Raw genomic sequence first — 27,083 nt, 5'->3', positions numbered from 1 at the left:
TTTAAGTGAAGATTTGAAGGGACTGATATACTCACATATTTTATCATTTATATATCATGTATACGTGGTGTAAACCAGCACATATTGATGTTGAATTTGCTCATTTTCCCACAAAACATATGTTTCCCACTGAAGCTCAAACTGGTCCCTGAACTAAAATGAGTTAGAGTAAGATATAGGTTTTTGGTCTGTGGAAGTGAACATGAATTAATCCACTTGAGCAATGGGTGAAAAATAACGTGCCCAGTAACCTTTTTCTTTAAGGCAGATTGATAACTACTCGATCCCTGTACTGGTCAGGAAGAGAAAGAGAAGATTATTATCTAGATTTATTCAGGTGAACGATACCACTGCTTGCTCTTCTTGATAACAAACATGATTGCTGTGTTCCTGCCATGGCGTCTGATAACTGTGTGAATTGCCAAACGTTTGTCAGGAGTAATGGCAGACACTGGGGGACATCATTATGGTAAAACATGTGTGTGAGACAGGAGGTTAGCTTTGCCTGACTGGGAGGAGAGATCACTGCCTGCATTTGTTTCTTTAAACCACAACACCCACACATATCGAGCTGTCTCAGTGACCAAGCATCACATCAGGGAGTGTGTGCAATCCATCTTGTCCGATTCCTCCTTTCTCACCCGTACACTCTGTCTTACTCTCCGACATGGCCTTTCCTTCTTGCTAATGATACTTTCTTTTTGTTTTGTTTTTTCTCCGTCTTCACATTTCTCTTCCCCTGTCCCTCCAGCCTTCTATCTTTTCTTTTTCTTTCCTGTAACATTTTGGTTTCCATTCTTCCCACTGTCCCTTTAAGCCATGTTTTTCCTCATTCATATTCCACTTTTCTACTCCTTTCCAACTGTCTCTCTCTGACCATTTTCTCTGCTTTGTGTATTTCTTCTCCATTTTTTTGTCATATTTACATGTTCTTCTTTCCCATCCTCTGCAGTATATCATGATCTCATCTCTTTCACTCTCTCGTGGACAGATCAACTAAAAAGCAGGGGTGAAAAAAGATGTTTTGATGCACACAAAAATTAACTCAATCATGGAATTTCTTTCTTAATATATAAAATTGCCCACGCACTTCACACAAGCTGACAAACACCTGAGAGCCAACACATGCTTTAAAGAGCACGCACATAAAAACACTGGAGAAGCTCTTTGTGTTTTTCCACATCTGTGTTTTTACAGCCCTCTCAACATGAAAGACATGTGACATTCCTCTTTGTTCCCCCTCTTTCCTCATTCCTCATCAGCCTCTCTCCTCACCTCTCCATCATTACACCGCTCCTACCTCTCCTCCTCTTTTTGACTCACTTCCTATCAGTCTCTCCCCATTAAATCTGCCTCCATCTCTGCCATCAGCCTACTCTCTGACATTCCTGTTTCTCTCTCAATCACATGTTTTTTGTTTTAATTTCCTGAACCTCAAAAATGTACTCACTTTACTAACAGCTAAAGGTTATAATCAGTTCAATACAACCCAGAAAATGCATTGCTCACTTTTCAACGAGCTCAAATATGTACATGTTGGAGTTCTACATGTATAAATTATGTATTTGTGATGTAATATACTATTTTAGAAATATCTATTCCCACAATGGAAGCATGCAAAAATATCAATAATGAAAAAAACAACAGTAAATACACAACATGTCAAGTAGTCAAAGAAGGTACAGTTGTTGATAGTTGAGCCAAAGCGAGGTTTAAAGGCACAATTAAAGATAAAATACAGTTTTTGATGTGTCATGTAGATCCAAAATGCACAGCTTTATAGTGCGTGCAATGGAGCACCGTTGAGGTTGAGAAGATACGAGCGTAATGGTGCATCATGTTGTAGTTCAAAGTGTTAATGGACAAACAAGGCCCAATTTTAATGATTGATGGTGCAAATGTCAAAGCGGAGACCAATGAATGATTGTTAATTACTGCCTAGATGCAGCTCAGCTCTTTCACGGGAGGCAGAACTTCTTTCTTGTTGGCTATGGCAATTACCTATAGTTGTAACACAATGCTTGTGTAATGAGAAGACGTGCTATATATAAATATACATATATATATAATTGTTTTTTTTTTTTTTAACAATGTGTGTTTTACAGTTTCTGTAATTGTTCTCAACTTTTTCCTGAAGGCACATTTACATTTATTTACACATCTTTTATCTTGTCAGTCGCAGCATCTTTTATCTTTAATGCAGCATAGCTCTTACAGTAACAACCTCCATGACATGTGTAGAATGCGGAATTTGTCAATTTTAAGGATTAAAATAACTTTTTCAGGTAAATTCTGGTGTCCAACTAAGAGGTGAAGAAGCCCAAATACTGTACTATACCAATCCAATGTTCAGTGAGACGATAAGTAAGGAATACGCAAAAAAAATGAGTGTAAAACACTCCTAGTGAAATATGGTAACAGTTGTCCTGTGGGTGTACACAAGCAGTGAAGTAGCCATTGTCCTCTTTGCAACCATCTGCACCGCACTTTGTATCTGCTCATAGGGCACAGTCCATGGCTAATATAATAGGAATTTCACTTTATTGTGTCCTCCAGTAGTAACAAATGCCTCAAATTGACCAACACAGCAGTCTAGGCAAACAGCTGCACGACTAATAACAGCGCTCTAAGCACAGTTGAAGCTGTAGTACTACAGCATGTGTTTTGTCTGTAGTCACTCTTTTAATAGGTTCATCCTCTTTTAACTGCCTTGCTCCTCCAACCTCCAATTATAGCCTCTGATGCCTGCTGGTAAACCTTATATAATCCCTCTGTCATGTCGGGACGATGTCATTCAGCGACGTGTGTAAGAGCTCTGATTTGTGTGTGTGCATGCATGTATGCACGTGTGTGTGTGTGTGTGTGTATAGCAGACAGCAGTGTATGTCTGTGAGTGCGTTAAGCTTTAAGCCCAATGACGTCTGATGTCGCTTACCAAGAACACTGAGCACTGCCTACCCAGAGAGCAAAGACAGTGATAGATAAATAGATAGTGTGTGTATGTACATGTATTCAAGTGCACTGTATCTTTTAAAGTGCAGCTCAGTGAAGTGATGGCAAGTGTGTAATCCCTGCTTCACATGTGGTGAATGTGTGTGTGTGTGTGTTCCTTTCTGTGACTGGTGACCAGCACAGGGTGTATCATGTACCACTGTGATTCATCAATAAAAGGTACCAGCTCTCATTAACACTTAACAGAATATTGTGCATTGACATTAAGGGTGTAAGAAAAAATAGATTCAGCGATATATCGTGATATTTCACCGTGCGATTAGCGCATCAATCCAAAAAATTTTCAGATCGATTTTTGAAGCATGTTTTTTAACAAAAAGAAAACACCCATGATTATAAATAGCACGGAAAAACTAGGCGTCAATGAACCACATCAGACCTTGTTAAACTACCTCACTGTCACTCCTCTATGCATTTTAGCTTGGAAGTTGATTGCACTTTATTTTCATAAAACATACTGTGCACTTTTATAGATGTAACTGTATGTGTTAATTTTTTTAAGAATTTAAGAACTTTACAGAATTAGAATCTGTTGCAGAAGCTAAAGTTTAACTTTTTGGAAAAATGTAATTTGTATACTACTTATTTTTATATTTATTCTTGAATTACACTTAGTTACCATTTACTTGTTCTCACAAGTTTAAAGAAGAATGAAAGAAATTGTATTTCATACCATTTTGCACTTGTGAAGGTGAAATTTGTAATTATCATATTGCAATATATCACAATGTATAACGTATTGTTTGATATCAAGAGGTATCGGGATATATCGTATTGTGACATGCAAATTGTGAATCATATCACATACTCTTATATTTATGTTTATACTTCTTTTTTTATTTATTTTCTTTATCTAGTTGATTGTTATTATTTAATGTTACACTATCTGAGAGAGCACAGGTCACCAAGACAAATTCCTCGTGTGTATTCATACACTCTTGGTCATAAAGTTGATTCTGATTCTGATTCATTCTGATCGTCAGTTGATTGCATTGCACACCCCTAATTAGCTCAACACTGATTCTGTACTGGAATACCTGCATTCACCTACATATACGTACAATACGTACATATACGTATATACATAAGTGCACGCACGCACACACAGAAATGTCCCATTTATAAAACAACCTTGGATTAGCCACACATCCTAAAGCATTTGCTTGCAGAATGCAGGGAGGATGAAGATGAGAGAGAAAAAGAGAGGAAGAATGGAATCAGCCACAGCACTAGATTCTTGCCTTACTGTAGATTTTCTCACAGTTGATTTGTTCTGGTTGAGATGCAGAACAACAACTGGACACCACTGACATTTAATGAGTCAGACCTACAACCGTAGCAACAGACTTTATGTTTATGTATAGCAATAGGCAGGCATTATGTCATGTCATGAACTATAGATCAGCACACATGGGAAATGACGTTCGTATTTATGAATGCTGCTGTCCTGTTGGTTTCTACATCCTGAGAGAGTCAGATGGGTTGAGTCTAGGGCTGGGCGACATGGACCAAAACTCGGATCTTGATATTTTTTCTGAAAATGGCAATATATGATATAAATCTCAATATTTTTAACTCAATAATGTATTACCAGAAAGATAATTCTGGGTTAACTTTGCTGATGAAAAATGCCACAGGCACATTTATTAACAAACAGCTGCACAATATGTGCCACTTTTTGCTTTTTCTCCTATAGGGACAGCACGTGTGAGTGTGTTCTGTAGTGTGGCTTGTTTAGGGGAAGATCTGCGTTAGGGCGCACTCAGGAAACCATCTAACAGAGGTTTACATGTTGTTTGGAGAAGTAAAAGCAGCGTCTCCTAAAACAAGTATTTTGAAACAAAATAAGCTATAAAATGTACCGTATATCTCAGAGATATGGAAAAATTGTAAAGGAAGACACTGTTTAAAGGTGCAATATATGAGATTTACAAGCAATTTCTGCCACCACCAGGTGGCATATTACTGATTAAAACCAAAACTTCCGACATATCCGGTGCTGACCACTGAATGTACAGGTAACAATATTCTCTGCTACACCCTGCAAATGTTTTCGGCGGATGGACCGATGTATATCGTCAGCTTTACATGTGTGATGCGTTCATGAGTGAAGATGTTTAAGTAGTTGTTTGTTAGTTGTAAACCTCACGGGTAGTGCACACTTTTCTGTTTGATGGGTGTTTGTTACCAGAGATGGCGTAGTTCAGGGACTGCTCTGTTGTAAATAGGCTTATACTCACCCAACCAGTGGAAAATAGGTACTACAGGTTGGCCGGGCAGGCAATATTATTATGTATATATAACTGTAGTCTAAAAAAAAATCACATATAGCATTACAGCTCAAGGCATGTTTCTTAACACTCAATTTTTTATTTTAGGTATTGAAGACATATTTAAAAGTTGAAAATTTCACATATTCCACCTTTAAAGTTGCAGTCTGTGACTCTCAGATCCCTCCCTCCCCGCTGCTCTCTTGTCCTGCCTCCAAACATTCCAAAGTCCCTCCCTCAGAGGAGCTAACAAGCTAACGTTAGTCCGACAGCAACATCACAGTAACATAACAAGCACTGTTAAAGGAATATTACTGCAGCTCTTCTCTCTCTCAATGTGCACACACCTCAGCAAAAGCAGCAACAACACAGTGTCACTTACAACAGCTCACACGGTGGTCGCTGTGCGCACACAAACAACACATGCACTACAGAGTTCTAGTGTAACAATTACAAATCAAACATAATGTAAATCAAGCAGCAGTAATTACATTTCAAGCAGAAAAGTTGATAATTCCATCTTCTACTCCTCCAGACCATACACTGTAAAAAAGACGGTGCGACAGCCCCGGGAAAGGGGCGGGGCCTGTGAGCAACAGTTGTCAGACAGCCCATCAAACACAATCCTGGCTCTGATTGGTTCTTTTTGCTCAGTCGCAGTGCGTTCTGACAATCTGCCAAAGGCTGCAGGAGCAGCAGGGGGGGTCAATGAGTCTGTTTTTTCACACAAACTACTAGTTTCATGTAAAGCTGGTCTTACATAGTGACAGCTTTAGCAAATATGACAAAAAGTCACGTTTATAAGAGTTGCAGACTGCACCTTTAACTGTACTCTATGGATAATATTAAATACGTGCATGATAGGATTTGTACTGTGTGATTGTATAAATAAAAACAAGTTAAAACATTTTTAGAAAATAGAAAACTAAACATATCTTCAATCACAATATACTGCCCAGCCCTCGTTGAGTCCTTTCTTATATCTGGCCTTTCTTAAATCCCCTGGACAACTGACTAATGAATGGCAGTGCAACCTTTAGCAAAGCAAGAAGCAACCAACTAATGTTCAGATATCAGTCTGTTCCGCTGTGGGACCTGACGTTAGTTTACTTCTACCTCTGTCTTTCGCATGAACACACTTTTGTACTCAAGCGTGACCCTTTTATCTTAGATGCTTTGATCCTTCTTCTCTATATTGCTCGCTCAACATCTTTGTCAGATTCATCTCTCTGTTTTTCTGCCTTATATCCTTTCTTTCTCATACTGCTTTTTACCTCCCTTACTGTATCACCGCTCTCATCTATTCCTTTACACCCCTTTCTGCTGTGACTCTCTCTCTCTCTCTCTTCTCCTCTTTGCCCATCCTCCCCTAAGTAGTCTGTGACTGTAATGTTGCTGAGGAAAACACAGTGTGTCAGCCTGAATCAGACAGATGAGCTGGGAGAGGAGTTAGAGGCTGAGAGCACTGCATTAATCCACACACGCACACGCACACGCACACACACACACACACACACACACACACACACACACACACACACACACACACACACACACACACACACACACACACACACACACACGTACACGCACAGTGATACAAAACCGTCTGAATACTCACATTTCATTTTCACGACCAATGACAGCGTGGCTGATATGTGATAAATATGGGATCATCACGATGCAGCATTGATAGAGTGTAATCATACAAATAGATCAGTGTTGTTCTGTGTAGGGATGGATACCTTTCACATTTAAACGGATATCCGGTACCTGGGAATCGCTGTCAGTACTCAATGGTACCAATTTTGGTTATTTTTGTGTGTGTTTTTGTGGAAACAAAAGTTCATTTGTTTAATAATAAAATCTCTTTTTATTTACATAATTATTTCCTAATATATAAACAAATACAAAACAGTTGTTTTACTAATTTCTTCAGCAGGACAACCTTCATCTACAACTATGCAGTGTTGTTTCTTAATAACGCACAACATAAAACACAGCTCTGCGTACTCCTGTTCATTTCATTTCCCTCCATGGTGTGATAGAGGTCCATGACGGGCAAAAAAGGATTGAAGAAAAATAGATAACGATATAATATTTTACTAATTGAAAGTACAATGAACTACACTCGCTGTTTATCGTTGCTTCTTGTGAAGTTCTTTTTCAAGACCTTATGTAAACTTTGTCGGGCCAGACCCGAGCCCGCTCCAAACTGACTGTGTCCCCTGCTGTGGAGAAAACTCGCTCTGAAGGAGTGGAAGAGTGGGTTGAACTGTGTTTAACCTGGTGCTTCGTCAGTTTAAAAGCATTTCCACCACTGGAGTTGCGCTTTGCAGCGAGCGTTATCTGCTTAATCAGCGGAGCCATACTTTCACCAGCCATACTTTGCGTGTTGATGGAACGTGCCGTGATTGATGTTATTACGTTCCTGTGCTTGCAATGCTGTGTTTAGGTCTGGCATGGAAAACCGACTACTCTTCCACTCCTTCACAGTCACAAGGTTGTGTTTAGGAACTGAAACATGGTACTGTTTGATTTTTTTTCGTGAATTGGTACTCGGTAGTACCAAAGTAATGCAGTCAGTATCTAAAAAAGTACCAAAATTGGTACCTAATCCCTAGTTCTGTGTGCTGTGAGAGTACAACTCTCCATTTTTACTCAATGTAAGGCAGGGAAGGTCATCATAAGAGAGTGTTGTTGGGGGTTGGTGGGGTTGCCCCTGGCAGGTCGGCAGAGCGCCTACACATCCCCGATCCAAGGTATAATATTGCCAGTGTTGGGGGTAGTGCATTACAAAGTAACAGGTTACAGTAATTATATTACTTTTTTGGGTAATGAAAAAAGTAACGCATTATGCCTAAAATATGGGTAACAAAACTACTTTACTAGACTGTAGGAACGCTTTTCCTGCGTTACCCAAGCTGTGCTTCCTGTTTGTAAAGTTCTGATCTGTTGGTCTTTTTTCAGCATTTTAGCTGCTATTACAGGGGGGCATCTATGTCCAGTGAAATCAGCTGATCCATCATTATCCCTGGCGGAATGATTAAACTGGTACAGCCACCACTGGACATCATTGTAAAGGAGTAACGAGTAATGAATTATGGTACTTTTTTTAGTAACTACTAGGGATGTCCCGATGCAACTTTTTCACTTCCGATATGATACCGATAATGCAGCCTTGCGTATCGGCAGATACCAATATTGATCAAATACAATATCAGCACGAATCATACTTTTATTAGTGTAAAATTTTAGAAACGGCTTGATGAAGTGATGTTACTCAAACAGAGAATAACAGTCAACAACAGTAGGTCACTTATGAATAGAAGTGCTGGAGTGGAACATTTTATTGGAAAGCTTATAATGGTGATTTTAGATGCAGTCTGATAAAATCCGATATTCGTTTTCTGGCTGATATCGGACCGATATCAGATATCAATATCAGATCAGGACACCCCGAGTAATTACCCCAACACTGGTTATTGCAACTATTACTGCAATTCTTTTGAAATTGATAAGTGCTTTCAAACTTTGTAGGCAGATTTAGTTACTACGTTTCCCCATCTGTAGGTGGCAGTATGTAGCACAAGGCAGCAATAAATTATTTTTGAAAAAATTGTTGGACTGCTAATTTCATACATTTGATAAATACTGCTTGAGGTAGCAGCAGTCAAGACCAATCCAGTCAGACTGTCTTTGGGATGATATAATAAAAATGGCTTTTAGGAGCCTTGTAGAAATGCAGTGAAAGGTGAAAGTGAGAGATACGCTCCTGTTTCTTGGTTCCATCAGCTTCTTCATTTAAAAAAAACAAAACAAAAAAAAAAAAACACTACAGTGTATAGATTTTTGATCTTGTATGAAAACCTGCTTATTAGGAAAGAACAGGAAGTATTAACAGAAGGTCCTTCAAAATAAATGCTGGGGTTAGAGTATTTCTAATGTAAGACAGCTGTTTTGTTCTTATCTATCTGCTATTGGCAACATTTGCCCTTTTTACAGGAAGGTTTAAGAGTGAAATTTCTACACCTCTTGTTCAGTTACAATGTAATCTTACTTAAACACAGAGTCCAGGAGAGAGCAGAGAAAACTGGGGGAAATAAATCAAGTCTGGCGGAATCAAGATGCCCACAGACACAGAGTTAATATTTGTGAGTGTGGGCCACTAAAGTTAAACATGTCATTCCCTCCTGATTAAAAAAAAGAAAGAGCCAAGTAGTACAGCCGGTATAAAAAGCATATTCAATCCAAAAAGCTGCAGTGACTGGGTCTGCCAAATAATGACACACACACACACACACGCCCACACGCACACACACACACACACACACACACACACACACACACACACACACACACACACACACACACACACACACACACACACACACACAGACCAGACTAATTTAGAGGGGTTGAGGCATCATCTATTCAGGCATGACATGTATCAAACATGGTGGGTGCCAACTACAGAATCTCACCAGTAATAAAAAACTTTTTAAAAGTCTGAATGCATGAGAAAACTTCCACTTTCAGTTTAAAGTTATTTATTAACTCGCTATCAACACTTAAAGCTTGAAGCAGAAAAATAATTGATCCATCCACACGAGTACGCACGTTCTTTAATTTAGAGACTCCTACCAACATAACCAGTAAACATAATAGAACCAGTCAGTAAATGCATGTCCAGCATCAGTCTAGGACGTTAAAGTCAATTCAACACGTTTTGGAAAGGTTACATTCACTGAACAATGCTCGTATGGAAGCTTTATTTTGTTTGTTTTTCATAACATACATCAAGAGTTAATCACATTGCTTATTTTGCACTTTTCTAACATTGACTGAGCACCTTCACTCTGCATAACCCTGATATGAAAATGCATGTTTGATTTAAATCTGAAGCTAATTACATAAAGAAGAATGCAAGCTCAAAAAGTCAAATATATACATTTAAAACAATGCATGATAGTCCATCAATATAATTTACTGTAATGTTTGCAAATTGGTTTATTGTAGCACACAGCAACTATATTTACTGCTTCCCCCAAGAAAGTAATATTATCACCAGTGGTTTTTTTTATCCGTTAGCAGGATTACATCAAAAGTACTTAATGGTTTTTTACTATATTTTAACCAAAGATCAAAATACTGATTCTGGATCAGCTTAAAACATTTTTTTAAATCCCTATCTCTCATCATTGGTGAGATTTCAAAAATTAATATCTTGGCTCCTAATGGACCGATCTTTATGAAATTTAACTTGGTTCTGTCGAGTTGTGTCCTCAATTACCCCACCGAATTTTGATCCATATTGTGCATTTCATCATGATTTTTCAAGAAATTTGGGTGCCCATACATTTGGATCTACTGTATCATTATTAATGGGGATAGAAATTTCGTACAAGCTTTTAAAATGTGAATGATCATGGTACCATGATCAGGATCAGTGATCCAGATAACTACCAATATCTGGCAAAGATGGTATTTGGCACTTGGCAGAGGTTTGCACTCTTTGAGTGCTCTTTTTTGTTTTTATAACATCATTTTTAATAATCTGTCAATAGTTTAACAAGAAACCTTGAACATCACGCTGCTCCTTTTACACTTGATCTAAACCTAATCTAACACTGAGCACCTTCACCTCTACACGGCCTTATGATTTATACATGACAATCCATCTTTACTTACTATAATGTCTGTTAACTGGTTTATTGTGGCACACAGCAAGTATAAAAGGACTGTCCACGTTTGTCTTTGTGCTGAACCTTAAATGTCCAGATGTCTCCAGTAATACATTACAATGTTTTAAGCATGAATGGGGAAATACAGTAAATACAGTATCAAAAGGAAACACTGCAGATGATTAGGCAATAACAGCACACTAGGTGATAGTTTTGCAAAATACAACTTGTTCAGAATTAAACATCACTATAATGTTGTGTCATATTATTCAAGAGTGCAACTTAAAGTGTAAGGGTATCTGTTGAACACTACCATCCAATATGAATATGTATAAATATTTCAAGCTCACAAAGGGGGGGGGGGAAGATACATGGTGGCTTATTCCTGTGTAACTAACTCATTGCAAGCCCACCTCTCTCCCTGGTATTTAGAGAGCTTTAAAGTGATGAAGAGTAAGGGCAGGAGCAGTGCAGCATGCTGAGCAGAGTCCCAGCCTGTGGAAACAGGCCTCAGTGTGGATGGCAGGCCTAACGAGCTAAATATAGCCTTCTGGGTTATCTCCTCTGTGGGTGCAGCCAGTCCGTGGTTGCTTCACATTATTTACGTGTCTGTGCGTCCACTGTCTCTCTCTCCCTATTTCATTTCATGCACAGCACACATCACTGTCTTTTTCTTGTGCACTCTGCGTTGAATACTCATAGTATCCCCTCTGTCTACGTTTCACCACCTCACAGCATTTTTCATTCACTCTGCAATTTTCTCCCGTTTCTGTTCTTCCTTTTTAGGTCTCTGTCTTTTTCTTTGTTAACTTGACATGTCTCAATCACTCTGTCCGTTTCTGGCTTTATCTTCTTCTCCTCCTCTCTTTGTATCTCTCCCTCATAGCAGCTCACTGCTTTTTATTTCTAAGCCCTGACAATGAGCCGTTTTTCTCTCCAGTTATTTCTCCCTTTGAGAATCTCTTTCTCTCCTCCTTCTCTCATTTTTATCTTCCCATTTGCTTCTAAGTTGTGGCTATAGAGCAGCATAAAACTGTGTTAGAGCTTCACTACAGCACTCTGGTTAAAATAATGAAGCCCAAGGTGCTAAATGTCTGACACAATAACCTATATTGATATGTGATGAGCATCTGGAGCCCCCTAACCTCCTACCACAAGGAGTGATTTACCCAAGGGATGAACCTCAGCATGCAGCAAAGGACACTGGAATATACAGTACTCCTAGCTACATACCATTCGTTCACTGATAGTGGGGGGGGGGGGGGGGGTGATGTCCCCCAAGGATTTGACATTTGTTAAGCAAAAAATCCAACAAGATGTCAACTTTGGCTCCTGTCCTTTCAAAGGCCATGAAGCTCCTCCAGCACGTGAAGTGTGAAAAAGAAGAAGGTAGATGTTTGTCTGCTTGGTGCTCGAGTCAGTGTGAGGTGTCTCAGTGTAAGGAACACAGTGTGACAGAGTTTGCTTTTGAGTATGTATTAAAGGGGACATATTATACCCATTTTTCATCATCAATCTTCAAACTTTATAAAAAGAATTTTATAAAACACTTTCGATTGCTGTAAGATTCAGTTCATGTAAGGGTGCGTTCACACCAAAGAACCCTAGAGCAGTTTAAACACTCTAGGATTTGTTTGACCAGATAGTCAGCCTTATTTGGGCCAGTGTGAACATGCAAACAAAGTCTAGAGTGGATCAGACAGATGAATACTAGAATGATTGTTTTAGCTGGATTTGACGTCTAGAGTGATTCAGGTGAACTGTGAACACAAACACTCTCAGCTCAGACCAAACACAGGAAGCACAGAAAATGACATAGGGCGCACGGCATTGTGGGTGGGCAGGATACCGGCTACGACGAGAAACAAAACATCAAAACTACAACAACTTGTTGCTGCTCCATTGTTGAATTTTGTGAAAGAACAAAAGGAGGAGACAACTTTCTGCTCTTACATGCTCGCTTTGACCAAAAGATGAGAGCCTCTTCTTCTCTTTTCTCTTTGTCAGTCCAGTCACATGCATGCGCACATCTGCTGCAGTAGAGGAGCTCAGCTCATCGCTTGTATTGTGTAGAAACTTTGTTGTCTCATGTCTCATTCAGCAGTAAGTAAACAATAAAATTTACCATTATATACGTTAAAAAACTACCCAACTTTAAGTGTTATTTTACTGCATAATTTGAATATAAAGTTGCAAAAAAATGCAGTAGTAAGACATAAATGGTCTGAACTGAAATAGAAATGGCTACTAGTGTCTGAAAGCAAAGCCCACTATACAAACACAATAAGTGGCCGTACTACTTTTATACCTGAACACTAGGATAATATATTTTACTACACTTTTGTGTACTTTGTGTGTAATGCTCTTTTCATAATTTTACAAGCCCTTTAACATAGAAATGATGGGCAAGCAAACATTCCACCTTTGAATAACAGCATTGATCTTTCAACTGTTTTAGGTCTCATACAGGTAAAAACGCTTAGAAAAAACTAAAAAAAATTGATCAATTACATGAATAAAGCTCTACCTAACTCTACCTAACAAAGCTAGTTTCATTCACAAAGAAATCATTTACAAATTGGAAGTATAGCTTTACAATAAAGAAAATGACTTTGATTTACCATTACATGACTCAAAACTGCTTTAAAAACTATGGCGTTAAACTACATCTATAGCCACTGTTACTCTGACACAGCCTGATGAAATCATCTGATCTAATACTGAAAGGCAGCGTCCTTTCTATGTCTGTATTGCTCACACTTTCCCTCTGTATAATAACCTGACCAAAACAAAGTCATATAAAGTCTCATGGTGATCCATCCAAAGCATTTCATTGAATATTTATACAATCAAAGTAAATATAAATGCATTTCTGGCACTACTGTGGTAAACGATTAGTAATGTGAGAGTGATGGTGGAGACATAATTGAGTGTGTTGTAACTGATGTGAGATGTGTGCACTCGTGTGTGTTTTTATCTGTTGATCTCCTGCCTGTCTTGGTGTTTCAACATTCATTTGTCTGTCTGCCAGTCTGCCTGCCTTCCTCTCTATACGTCAGCGTCTCTCTCTCGCTTTCCCTCCTATCCATCTGTGTGTCTATCTAGCTTACAGCCCTGATCCTGCCTGCTCTCCCAGGTTTATGAAATGCGAGCAGCTTAGCAGATGGTGCATATCGTATTCTAGTCGGCTCTGTGTGGGTTTTGTACCACAGACGAAGGCTTAAGATACATGTGAGCCTTTAGTCTCGCAGACACACCAACACGGCGATCGTTAGAGCGGGAAAAGAAAAGGCAGAGCAGGAGAAGAGGCAGTGATATAGAGATGTCTGAAGGAGCGATGATTAAATTATATGAAAAAGGTAAACGGCTTCCAGAGATGGTTGAGGGGAAAACCAGAACAGAATGCAAAAAAAGAAACAATACAGCAATGGCCCTAATCTGTGTTAGAAACATTATTGACAACTGCTTGATTTGAACTGTTTTACAATGGCAAGAAACAGTAATTTAATAACAATATGAATGTAATGAACATCCAGATGTTAAATTAATGTTTCAATGCCATTCAAAATGACTCCTTGAGTCAGGGGTGTCAAACTCATTTTAGTTCAAGGGCCACATTCGGCCCAGTTTGACCTCAAGTGGGCCGAACCAGAAAAATCCATTCTTTGGTGAAGGAAAAAAAGCACAAATTCTAACAAAATCCAGAATGTTAAACAATTGGAGAAAATTCCTTGACTTTGCAACTAAGACCTCGTCCACACGAAACCAGGTATCTGTTAAAACTAATATATCTTTCTACGGTTTGGCCTGTCATCCACACGAAAACGCAGGATAAGGTAATTAAAAATGAGGCTTTTGGAAAACTCCGTCCAAAGTGAAGATTTGGGAAAACTCCAGTTTTGCGTTTGAATGTGGACACTGATAACAAGAGTTTTAGGTTTCCAAACGTCACGGGGACTGTGCTAGTGGCATTGGTATGGGGTAGCGGAGCCCAGTTGGGGGTGCTTGGGTACGCCTGCTTGTTGGTTTGTGGCTAGCGGGGTGGCCCTGCTTGGGAGGTTGATGGCGTCTTTTCTCGTCGGGGGGAAGGGGCCACCTCCCTGTGGACGGTGTTGTATCGTGGGGCCGTGCGGGCCTGTGCTGGTCCTGGTGCGGGCATGGTCGCTCCCAGATGCGCAGGGACTGTGGGCTCCAGTGGCGCGCCAAGCAGCACAGCCGGAAACCCACCCCGCGGCACCCCCGAACCATACCGGCCCCAAGGAACACGCCGGCACCCCCCACTCCCCAGGAACAGCGGGGCATCAGCCACACCTCCCAGCGGTCCAGTGGGCGATCCCCGCCACATGCCGACCCCGAGCGGCCGCGTGTCGTCTACGCCATCTACCTTCTCCAGTTGTCCGTTGTATTGACGAGCTGGACTCACACCAGACAGGCCTCCTACATGGACCATGTCTCAAACACTGTTAGGCAGGTGGGCAAAGCTATAACAGTACATTTGAACCCCAATGCATAAAGCTGCCAAAAACAGAGAATGATGTCCATGTACTTGTTGATAGCACATTTATGCGGTTTTGTGTGGATGGAAATGTTTGTTAAAAACAACGATGTGTGGCTGTAACTTTTTTTTTTAAACGGAGGATGGTGGATATACTTTTATTAAAAATACCCAGCTACGTGTGGACAAGGCCTAAATTTCTCAAAATTTGCAATGTATAGTACTAGAATTCTGTGAGATAATTTGCGAGAATTTTCCAGTTTTTTACAAGAAATTGCATTTTAATATCACTGTAAATAATGTACGTAGTATTGCAAGCACTATTGTATTTTAGCTACAACTTATATGTTAATTTAGTCCTGTTTTTGCTGTAATATCTACTTTGAACAAAATCTTCCTGCGGGCCAGACGAGATGATCTGGTGGGCCAATCTTGGCCTGCGGGCCTTTAGTTTGACATATACATATACTTAAGTGATCAACAAGATAAGATTGTTTCAGGCCATGTCAATCCAGCAGCTGGCCAAGACAGTATGTAGTCTACTGTGTAACTTCTGTACCACAACCTGAGCTCAGAATGGTCCAGTCACAGTAAATTTCTAGTAAAAATATGATTGGACTCACCATGATATAGTGCCTCTGCATCTCAGTCTTCTCACTGGCCAGCTTCTCACACTCCAGCTTCAGGCTGCGCAAGGACGAAAAAAGGACACTCATGGATTAAAGAGTTTAAATGCATCCAGTGCAGTAAATCCCCAAATCCTCAGGATTCTGATGTTTAGGAGGTTAGACTCAGGTTATGGAACCATAACAAGACAAGGTGTGACTTCAGGCTGTAAGTCACACCTGGAAACTTGACCGTAATGTGTCCGTGTAGCAACAGTCAGCAGAAAAAGAAGTATGTAAGTGTGTTTGAGTTTGAATTTCCGATCTAAACAGATCAACTCTAACACTAAAACGTTTCCCTTGGTCCCCCTTCTGCCGAACAAGACTTTAGTAAAAGATCCTGTAAGTGCTAAAAGTTGTAAGATAGAGTTAACCATATTAGATTTGGTTTTCAAGCCCATCTGAAAAACATAAACCCATTGTTTGGTTGCTGAAACCGTTGCTAAACCATGTTTTTTTTGTTTGTTTTCTGTTGCTTTGTAGTACTTTATCATGCTGAACAAGCTATTCAAAAGATAATGTTTCTAATAAAAAGGTCTGAAACAAGGCATACAATGCAAGTACCTGTCAAGGAAACATATACAAGCATGTACTGGTATTTCTTTGCATAGTGAAACCACATGTTACAGATGGAAAGAAAACACATCCAGTGAACATTCCAAGTGATGTAACAGAAACCAGATTTAACCTACATCCGTTCTTTACATTTCAGGTCGGGTTTGATTTCCAAAGCTGAACTCCATAATGATTAATGACTGCCATGCTCAGTGGTCTACTTGTGTTTGACACAGAGAAGACCAAGTCTTGTGATTGCAGGGCATTGCTGTCTCGCAGCAGGCTGTTTGTTGGCCTGCTGATAGGGAAGGAAGTGGTTGAATGTTTCACTTCTAAGTTCACACCTGTCAGCTGTGTAATGACGGGATCCTTTAAAATCTTTGGCAGCAAAATTGATTTAAAATAAAGAAAAACAAAGAAATAAAACAAGTCATAGTACAGAGAGAGGTTAGCAGGGAGTTATTTGCCATTGTCAACTGGTTTTCAGTGTTTCCCATACAAGTTCAAATTTAAAATACTGAGAACATTGAAAAATGTATATGAGTTGGACATGGAATTAAAGGTCAAAGAGCACACATGTGAACTATCACATGTTAGTGCTTCTAAAGGGATTATGATTACACGATTACAGTATATTTTACACTTATAATGGAATTGTTGCTATAATTCTGACATTTTTTGAAAACTCTGCCAATTCTCACAGAAACATAACAAATATATCTGGTAAGTTACCAAGCAAAGTTAGAAAGTAAAAGTAAAGGATTGAAGGACTGAAATAAGACTGGAGGGACTGATAAAGTAAACGTTGGTACCATTATAAATACATCTATTTAAACACAAGTGACAAACGTAGAAAAATGTGAGGTTTTAAAAGGTTTAAAAATGTTGAAATGGTTCGGAAAATAAACAGGAATTATGATTATGTTTGTCATTATTCATTGGTAATTATAAACACACAAAACATTACATTTTAAAACTTGTTTAACATTGTGTTTTATATGAATTTGAATCAACTGTACTTCTGAGTGTGTTAAAACTAACACATTCAAGCCTGCGTGTGCTCACCTGTGATACTGAGCCTGGAGGAACTGGAATTCCTCCTTGATACGGTCCAGAGTTTCCAGGACTGTGAACTTGAAAGACTGGCCTGGCTGTAAGGGGACCTGCACCAAAAAAAAAAGGTATAGAAAATGAATGAAAAATGTGTAGTGAAGTGTGTATGTGCAGAGAAGAATGCATGCATTGTGCCTGCTCTCTATGCATTCAGTTTCATGTGTGCCTACATGTGTATGTGTATGTGCTCCAAACTGTGTGCGTGTCAGAGAGCAAAGCGAGGGGAGAGAAAGGCCAAGATGAAAGAGAGAAGGAAGGTCACTTCCTCTTCCCACATATCATAAAGCTGTGTCCTCTCTCTCTCTCTCTGTTCTCCTCCTTCTCTAATGACTCTGCCTGCTTCACTTCACTCCCCTCTCCTTTCTTCCTCTCCCGCTCCCTCTCTTCCACATTAAAATCTTCTCCACTCTGCCAGATTGCTAATGTATTCCTGCCTACAAAGAGCTGCAAAGGGAGGAAACATCAAATGAATAACTTACAGGAAATCACGGCTCCCTCTTTCACCTGCTAAAAGCTAAAGAAGGCCCAGCAAAACAAGCATTTCCCCTGTGCCCCCCAACACCACCACCACCACCAGCAGCAACAGCCCTCTATATGTGTCTAAAGCACATCTGCATCTAGTCTTCCAGTTAAGGCTTTGTGAAGTAAAAAAAAGAAGTAAAAAAAATAAAGGCAATAGTGCTCATTTTAATGTTGAGGAAAAAACACAGGTGGATGTTTGTTTTTTCCACAACAATTTAAATTCTCTGTGGATTTGTTTTATGACTAAATAAAGACACCAGCTTTTACAGCAATCTTCTCCCTTCTACACATCTGTAGTGGCAAATTTTCTCCTTCACAGTGCAGTTCTTACCGCGGCGCTCGGACTGAAAGAAGACTGCCAGGTACCAGCCACTTTATTCACTCACTTTCCTTTACGAGTCATACCACAGGCTGTTACACGGCTCCCCATAGAGACCACCCTCCTGTCTGTGGATGAACTAAACCTGTATTTTCTTTCAGGAACTAGTACTTTGTTTTGACTCCCAATGTGACACTTTGATGCAAAGTACCAGATGTGGAGTCACAAACGGAAATAATAATCTTGAATCTAACTTCTCCAGCTACAAGATATTCAACAGCAAAAGTAAACTGAGAGCATTTCACATAAAATTGGTAGCTATTAGTGTTTTGTTTCTTTTTTTGTCTCGATGCCAATACAGATACCGACATACATAGTATCGGCCAATACCGATACAGGCCGATACTTCCGTGTTTTAAAAAAGATGTGACCTGTTTTTAGCGAAAAATCAGTTCTTCGAAATCGCCGAAATTTTCTCTCATGTGTAGGGACATTTGGTTGTTTTTTGGCAACATGAAAACGAGATCCCGCAGCTCCGAGCCAATAGTGATAGCTTGTACTGGACACGTAACCATACGTGTTTCTGTGATGAGGAGTCAGGGCAGCAGTGAGAGTCAGGAGAAAGAAAAACACAAGGCACTGCGTTTGAAGAAGAGTAGGATGCTGTAAATGGCTTCGTTGTGTTAATAGTTAGTATTTGCAATACCGATGCCAGCCTTTTAGTGCCGTATCGAGCCCCTCCCGATACTAGTATCGGTATCGACACAACATTAGTAACTATAGCAGCACGGTTCAATTACAACAGTAAAGGGATGGTTATCTAGTTAAAACCAGTGGGTAAAAGATTGGCGCTGTAAGTGGTGGGGCTTCATTATTTTAGACAAGCACAATTCAATAAGATTTCAATTAGTCCAACAGTGGAGGTCAGAGATGCAGGTTTGCTGAGTAATTAATCTGAGGAGTCGAGCTGAGCCTGAGCTAAACTGTGTTGAGACAAGCTTGTGTCCAGGACAGCAGGATGACTCAATAGGTATGTGCGTTAATGTGTGTGCATGTGTGTGTGTGTACGGGTGTGGGCTTTGGGGTGGGGGGTGTTTGTGTTTATAGAAGCTGTCGGATGGGGGCGTCTGCCAATGGATCCCTACTGACCTTGATTCACACCACTAGTGCTCATAGAGGGGAGGAGGTATGTGTGAGCGGTGATAGATAACAATCTGTCACATGCACACAAACAAACACACACAATGCTGTGCGTGCAGATTCACAATTTTAGTGCACACTCGCTGAGCAACAGCACAAAACCCCACAGAGGGAGAGAGAGCACAATGATTGAGGAGGGAAGATGTCAAAAGAGATAGATACTCAACAGAAAGACAGAGGGATGGATGGATTAAAAAAAGAGGGGAGGTGATAGACAGACATCCAGAGGTATGAAAGCATGGGCAGAAATGAGGGAAGAGCAGCTGAAGGAGAGAGATAGCAGCTATTCATTCATCTGACACATAGGAAGGAGGAAGAGGATGATATGCTGTCTGCTCTATCCACCATGTGTGCTGCTGTGTCCATCGGCCTGTACTAATACTGCTTTCTTTAACCATCTGTGACGACGCACACATGTACACGTACACATGAGTGCACAGGGACACGGTGCTTGCTTTCTGCTTACTTTAGCTGCACCGACTCAAGTTACATAGCAGACAGTCACAGATCAGGGTTATAAAAGAGTTCTGGGAGCACCACAGTCAGCACTGGGACCTGTGGGTCAGCCATTAGACATTAAACAACGCTGGGTGGCCCCTGCTTGGGCGGCGCCCTGTGAGGCCGGGCTCTGCGGTGTGGCTGGGCCCTTTGGGGGGTGGGGGGCTGGTTAGGGCTCATCGCGCGGGTGGCAAAAGGTGAAAAAGGGAGGGGGGGCGAGATGCTGACGGGGTCCCTTGGGGTTGGTGGCGGGATGCGCTGGGTGCTCGGCTCCATGGGGCTTTCTCGGATGTGTGTGCGGGGGGCGGTGGCTGCTTCTCGGCCTGGGATCTCGGGGGCATCTGGGGGGCTGCTTGGTCGTGGGGGGTTGGCCTGAGGCTCCTTGGCCCCCACTGTTTCTGCTGGCCTGGCTGCATCTGCGGGCCCGGGGCGGCTCCTGGGTTTGCAGTAGTGGTTTTTGCACATACACTGGTCTACGATGCACTGGCACGCCTTGGGATGTGGGATAAAACTCGTACTGGGCTTAACTTTAGACACGTTGATCCCATATACCTTCTTTAGGTACTACCACTCACTCCTTCCCTCTGTCCACAGCCACCACCATTATAGCTAAGCTTCACACTTGTCACTATACTGGCTTGATTACACAACATATTAAGCACAATATGTTTTACTACAATTTCACATCTCACTCTCACTGTAAAATAATCTATTCTTCCCAACCCTTTCTAATTCCTGCCTTGAGTCTCTCCTCCCTGCTCCTGTCCCCCTCCCTATCCACCTAGGTGTAACACTGCTCTCCCTTTTTATATCCTCCCTATAATAAAATGTTTCTTACCCTTCCATAGGGAGGGCTGGTGATGGTCACAACTAAGCAATAAAATAAATCAATGTATTTTATTGCAATAACAAAACATGCATTGCTGTCTCATAACGATTGCACGTCTTGTAGTGTTGACCTTTGACAGCATGTGCAGACAAGTGAAGAAAAAAAAGACATTAAACAAGAGTTATAAACTAAAGTCCTCAGGCAAAATCTCAGCCTGCTGAGCTGTATCAGTCAGGATAAGGACAAACATTTATATTTAACTAAATGGATTGCACTTCCTGAAGAAAATGCAAGCAACAATGAAGGTGAGACAAGAAACCTTGACAGAATGAGCTTTTATTTTGAAGGGGCCATGTGCCCCCTTCAGAGAATCTGCTTTTATTCTATTATTATCAATTTGGCTTCTGCGCACAATCTATGGCATGATCATATATTATTTTGAAGGGACATTTGGCAACTTTCACACCAATCAACCTTTATTCTGAAAGGATTAACTTTTTGGATTCTAAACACAATTTATGACATCATTTTGAAGGGGCCATCTGCAACCTTCACAGGATCAGCTTTTAGTCTGAAAGGACATAACCCCTCAGAGTTAGTATAATCTTCAGACTACCCCTCAGAATCAGTATGATGTCACTATTCCAATAGCTTTAAATTAGTATTTTGTTTAACTGTTAAATTTATGAAACTGCAGAACATAACATAATATTGTTTTGGCATTAATATTAATGCCTAATAAGTACAATTATTAGTATAAGTAAGTGAGGAATCAGATGTTATACATGTTTTTATACATCCTTACCAGCCAGTACGTATCAAATAGTAAAGTCTTACTCCAGGACACTTAAGCTGGTAAAAACCAAACCCTGCGGACTATGAGATATGCTATACGTGCAGTGGAATTGCAATGTTTACATGAATGGAGGCATCAACGTTTACACCAGAACAAACATTTGTGTATAGGATTTTCATGTCTCCTGTTTTGTGACAGATGGCACCCCAAACTGTCAGGGGGCATGTCAAGATCCACAAAGGCGCCAAAGACAACAACCAACCACATTCTGTGTTTTCCTTTGCATTTACATACATTTGTATTTACATTCTTATCTTGCAGAGATATCTGAAACCTAAAAGGATCACTGGAGTAGGAGTATGAAAGGGTCACATGCATGTAAACATTCACACAGACATATGCAGCCTGTGAGGCAACAGTCAATCGCAATTTGGGCGAGTTGGCACAGGCGAGCAAAGAATTAAGAGGGATTATGTATGTTGGGGGAGGGTGGGTGGGATGTGGATGAGGAGAGGGGGAGTGGTCATTGAACCCCACTGAAAACAATCTTTACGGATCGAAGAGAAGACAAGTAAGCCACAGTATGTGTGTCTAGTCATGTAATTTGGTAATAGTAAAAGTAAAGAGATGAGCTGATCAAGTTTAGTAACTTAACTTACTTCACTACTGAAAAATTATTTTCTATGTCTTTGGAGGTTGAACCAAGTTCCTCACAAACATTACATGAAGTTGTTTTCTTTTTACATAGGCTCTTAAATCCCTGCTTTGTTTATTTCCATCTTGTATTCTTGCAGTTTGTGTCCTTCCCTAATTTGCGAATGCATTGTTTTTCCTCTTTAATTCAATACAAAACGCCAATTACTGTAAAAGTGTTAAACCAACAACAGAATATGAATAATTATCCTACTACCTACACATTTTCTGTGTACGAGTTGTCTTTGCATATATACAGCAAATAATGGTGAATGCCAACATAGTTTTGATGGTTAAAACCTACATATATTTTTTATTGCAACTGATTTGTGTTACATACAGAAAATGCCAATTCCACTGCACCAACAGAACAGAATTTCTAGTTCAACCCTATGATAACAACACACTTTGCTTTGGCTATGACCTACACCCACTACCTGAATAAAATAATGAAATGAAACTGCATTTCTTTGTTAAACTTAAAACAGGAATAAAATAACATAGTGAATAGAAAAATCAATACATACTTTGTTAACAGTTGCAATCATCTTGGTGATATTTTTTTTTAAATGGTCACAGACAAAACAGCTTATGCTCTGGTGTTCTGCCCAAACTGGTGATCATTATAACTGGTGATATGTCAGTGTCATTAACATAATCTAAACTAAATGTTTGGCCATTAAACAACAAACGGCTACATGATTCGTTTTGGTACTTTGTATCTCTTTTGAAACCCAGACATCAAATAACCTGGTCACCAGTTGAAACAGAACATAAAACAAAATGTGTCCACTCCCTGCAGCAGATATGGGAGATGGACAAAACGATTGCACATAATGTCAAACACAAACCATCATGGCCTTTGAAATGATCTGACGAGTTTGTGACCCAATGTGACGCAGCGGTTGGACAAAACAGTGGACTATCCCCTTGAATGGACTATTCCTGTAATAAGTAGTGGTGAAGAGGAGAAGAAAGCGACGTAGCAACTTTGGTGTTTGAAGCAGCTGACTCAGATGACAGACTTCGCTGCTGCTACTGCTGCTGCCTCACAAACACCATGGAGCAGCGTTTGTCTGACTCACAATCACAATAGCCGCTTAAATAGCCATGTGTTTACTGTAATGTGCAGTTTTTTGGCTGAAAACAATAACAAGAGTGTGTGGAAAGCAAAATAAAATCGCTGTGTGGAGTCAGCGTCTACAGACACGCCTACTCATAAATATGCAAAAGTAGGCCCCAAAACAGCCAGTTTTAAGAACAGCTCAGAAAGTCACTTTTCAGAGGGCTAAAACTCTGGAAAACAGGCGAGTTGAAAACAGCATAATACCGCACCTTTAAATGTTCTTGCAGATGACAGAAGAACAAGCCTCTGATTGGACAATGCATTGAAAAGAAGTTAGAACTTCCAAACCAAACAGTAAAAAAGGCCAAATTTCTATCTGTTCTTTGTTTTATGTTCTAAGTAAGTGTTAAGCCTTGCAACGGACTGACATTATGTCCAGTGCGTAACAAGCCTATTGCATTTTGTTTGGTGGGATAAATACCAGCAACCAAACTTTAGATATGTTAAAAGTTAAGCAATTTGCAGAGCATTTGCATGACATAAATCATAAATCTGTAGAGTTATCTAAAAACTTTGCAGATTGCCTTTCTTACAAGCCATTTCTTGTTCTTCCTTTTCTTTTCTTTAATGTTTAGCCTGTCATTGAGGTTACTTCGGCTCCATCTGCATCTGTCTAAGTCTTCCTGCTGGGTTCATTTATTTGTCACATGGAAGTCTTCTCCTCAAGCTGCTGCTTGTTTTTTTTCCATCTCTCGCAGTGGCTGCACAGAACAAGCAGCAACTGTAAAACAACTGCAAGTCTGTGAGTGATTGGAAATCCAAACGATTGTATCTGTCTGCTTGTTGTTTTCCTCTGTCTTTTCGCCGAAGGCAAACTTTCTTCCCATGAGTATTCACAGGACATAAGTAGGCATGCCTATGCATGGACAGACTCATTCAAACAAAGCACTCGGAAAAACATTACACCGACTTGCACTTTTTCTTTTGCTACTCCTTTTCCATTATTCACTTTGCTCAGTCTTTACTTCACCCTCTTACTTCTTTTGTTCTTTATTTTGCATTTGTCTCTTTGAAACAAGCCGAGACACATTTAGATAACACATGAAAAAATAATTGGCTGATGAAATATTTACGCAATGAGAAACTCCGAGTGTGACAGACGAGTGTCAGCATCCATTGTGTACAAGTTAGTCTGTGAGTGGTGGCCAGTATGTGTTCAGTATTTGCTGAAGTGAACTATGATGTAGGTAAGCAAGTGACAAGCTGTAGGAAAACAAGGATTTACATTCATACCATATTGTTATGCAACACTCTTACATTTGGTTCTGGTGTGTCAGACAGTGTAAACAACTACTGTATATGGAGTAGAACATCAGTTATGTGGTGACGCAGTGTTACACTTAGGATTAGTAGTCACATGGGGATACCATGGCTTTCATACATGCATGCTACTTTCATGTTCAGTGGTTTGTCACGTTGCCTTCCATTTCAAAGGTTTTGGGTTTCATAACAGGTCGTGTCCTTTTACAGTGAAGTCTGTGTGTTCTTAAATATTCATGGTATTTCTCCACATATTCTAGTTTCTTCTCAATTCTAAAAACGTGTTAAAAACATGTTCAAAGAATGTTCTTTACGAATGAAGAAGAAATAAGAATAGTCTTTATACAAGAATGTTAAGTTGAGTGGTGTTCCACTTCAGCCTGGCTTTCACCATGTGGGTTGGTAACTTTTTAATGAAGTATTATTCCGTTTAAAGCTGAGGTCACACTACAAGAAGTAGTGAGGCAGGATCTGTGCGGGACAGTTGGCAACAAAAATCTGTTTGTGTGTTAGGAACGTAACTGTAATTCTGCAGAATCTGAATGCACTCATGTTGGATTCGCCATCAGCCAGTGATGAGAGGAAGGTGAGATAAAAAGGAATATCAAATCAACAATATGTGCACTGGCAAAAGCAGCATTAGTTCATTCATTCTTTATTTTTTATTATTGTTTATTAACTTTTTAACAGGACTGTCTGTACACCAACAGTCTAATAGGCAAGACACAAAGTCTTTCTTGGTTTGACAAACTGTGTAGTCTGCAGAATTGGTAAGTGTTTCATTCTCAGTCTTTTAGTCATCATGCCAATTTTGGGCAGAAACATGTTTGTTAGCTTACATTTTATTCAAAATTTGTATAAAAGACTTAGAGTCGTACAGTGTTTCACCATAACTTTAGCAAACAGACCAAAGATAAGTGACCATTGTTCTTCAGTGAGTAGGGAAAGAAATGCAAATACGTGAACAAATAAACCTAAGACTACTTGTTCTCTTTCTGCTAACCCCATACTGAATCTTTCGATCTTATTTCATCTGAGTATTTATTGTCTGCATTAGATTGGCACAGTGCCTAAGTTTAAACTTAGTCAATAGCTTAGATTGAAATCAAACATCTCTGAAACCAATCTTCTCTTTCTCTACTTAAATGTCTGGAAATCATGATGCAACATGCATTGCCTTGTGCAATGCCTTTGAGCCGCTACACCAAAACAATCAGTTTAATTACAGATATTTCCTGTTCGCTCTGTCCATTCAGTGTTTAAACCAAAGTTTTACCTTCTAAAAAATCAGCTGGTTGGGTCACTAGTTAACTGGTCAATATGTTGACCATTAGTTACTGAGTTAGGCAGTGATTGCAGCCAGTCTTTAAACCAGTGGTGGATTACAAATCAGGGAGAGATTGGCAGCCAAATGAGTCTCTGGGCTTGTGCCAATGCTGGCTCTCATCACTTCTTTTAATGGCAAAGAAAAGAACACAGAAGACAAGATTTGGGGATAGAAATGTCCTGTTTTAATCAGAGAGCATCCTTAATCTGGTAGCGGCGGATGCCTCATCAAAAAGTTACTGCCTGCTTCGATGACTTCATGTTTGTTCTGCAGTCCCTCTCATTACAGCGATGTTGCTGTTCTTTGGCTCTTCAGTCTAAAGGCTTGCCATTATGATCTTGAATGAGATTAATCAAAAAAATAAATCAAGACAAGAACAAAAAAAATGAGGCTACAAAAAAAGTGGAAAGAGAGGAATTGCCAGTGCGAGCAGCAAACAGCAAACATTTGCATGCCCCGATAGAAGGAAAGACTTCAACATGTAAATAAAAAATACAACTTCATCAATAAATATCTAGGAAATATTAAATAACATCTCAAAGCCACTAAAGACAGCTATAAATCTGTCTATTAGTTTTTGTGAGCTCAATAGTGGAAGGTGTCTGATTACCTCAGTCTAATAAATGGCAAAAAATAGCTGACTTTGTGTTTCACCCCTGACCAGGTTGTAACAAAGCTCGCCTCATGCTCACATATGATCATACATTCTAGCTGCAACC

The 27,083-nt window shown here is 39.9% G+C and overlaps 1 protein-coding gene across 3 annotated transcripts in view; it reads right to left on the bottom strand.

Annotated features, from left to right (window-relative positions):
• tle2b (TLE family member 2, transcriptional corepressor b) overlaps positions 1 to 27,083 on the bottom strand; it is a 96,123-nt gene that overhangs the window by 65,059 nt on the left and 3,981 nt on the right. For all 3 annotated transcript variants that reach the window (XM_028443645.1, XM_028443648.1, XM_028443647.1), the window contains exons 2-3: positions 17,747 to 17,844; positions 16,085 to 16,148 (exon numbers count right to left, since the gene is read on the bottom strand). In XM_028443645.1, coding sequence (XP_028299446.1) covers positions 16,085 to 16,148; positions 17,747 to 17,844 — 162 coding nt within the window. The remainder of the gene's footprint in view (positions 1 to 16,084; positions 16,149 to 17,746; positions 17,845 to 27,083) is intronic.

The sequence above is a fragment of the Gouania willdenowi genome, chromosome 4 (assembly GCF_900634775.1).
Source record: "Gouania willdenowi chromosome 4, fGouWil2.1, whole genome shotgun sequence".
In the NCBI taxonomy this organism is placed as follows: domain Eukaryota; kingdom Metazoa; phylum Chordata; class Actinopteri; order Blenniiformes; family Gobiesocidae; genus Gouania; species Gouania willdenowi.
The sequence above is the reverse complement of the archived record's forward strand: the minus strand, read 5'-3'. Positions and strand labels throughout refer to the sequence as shown.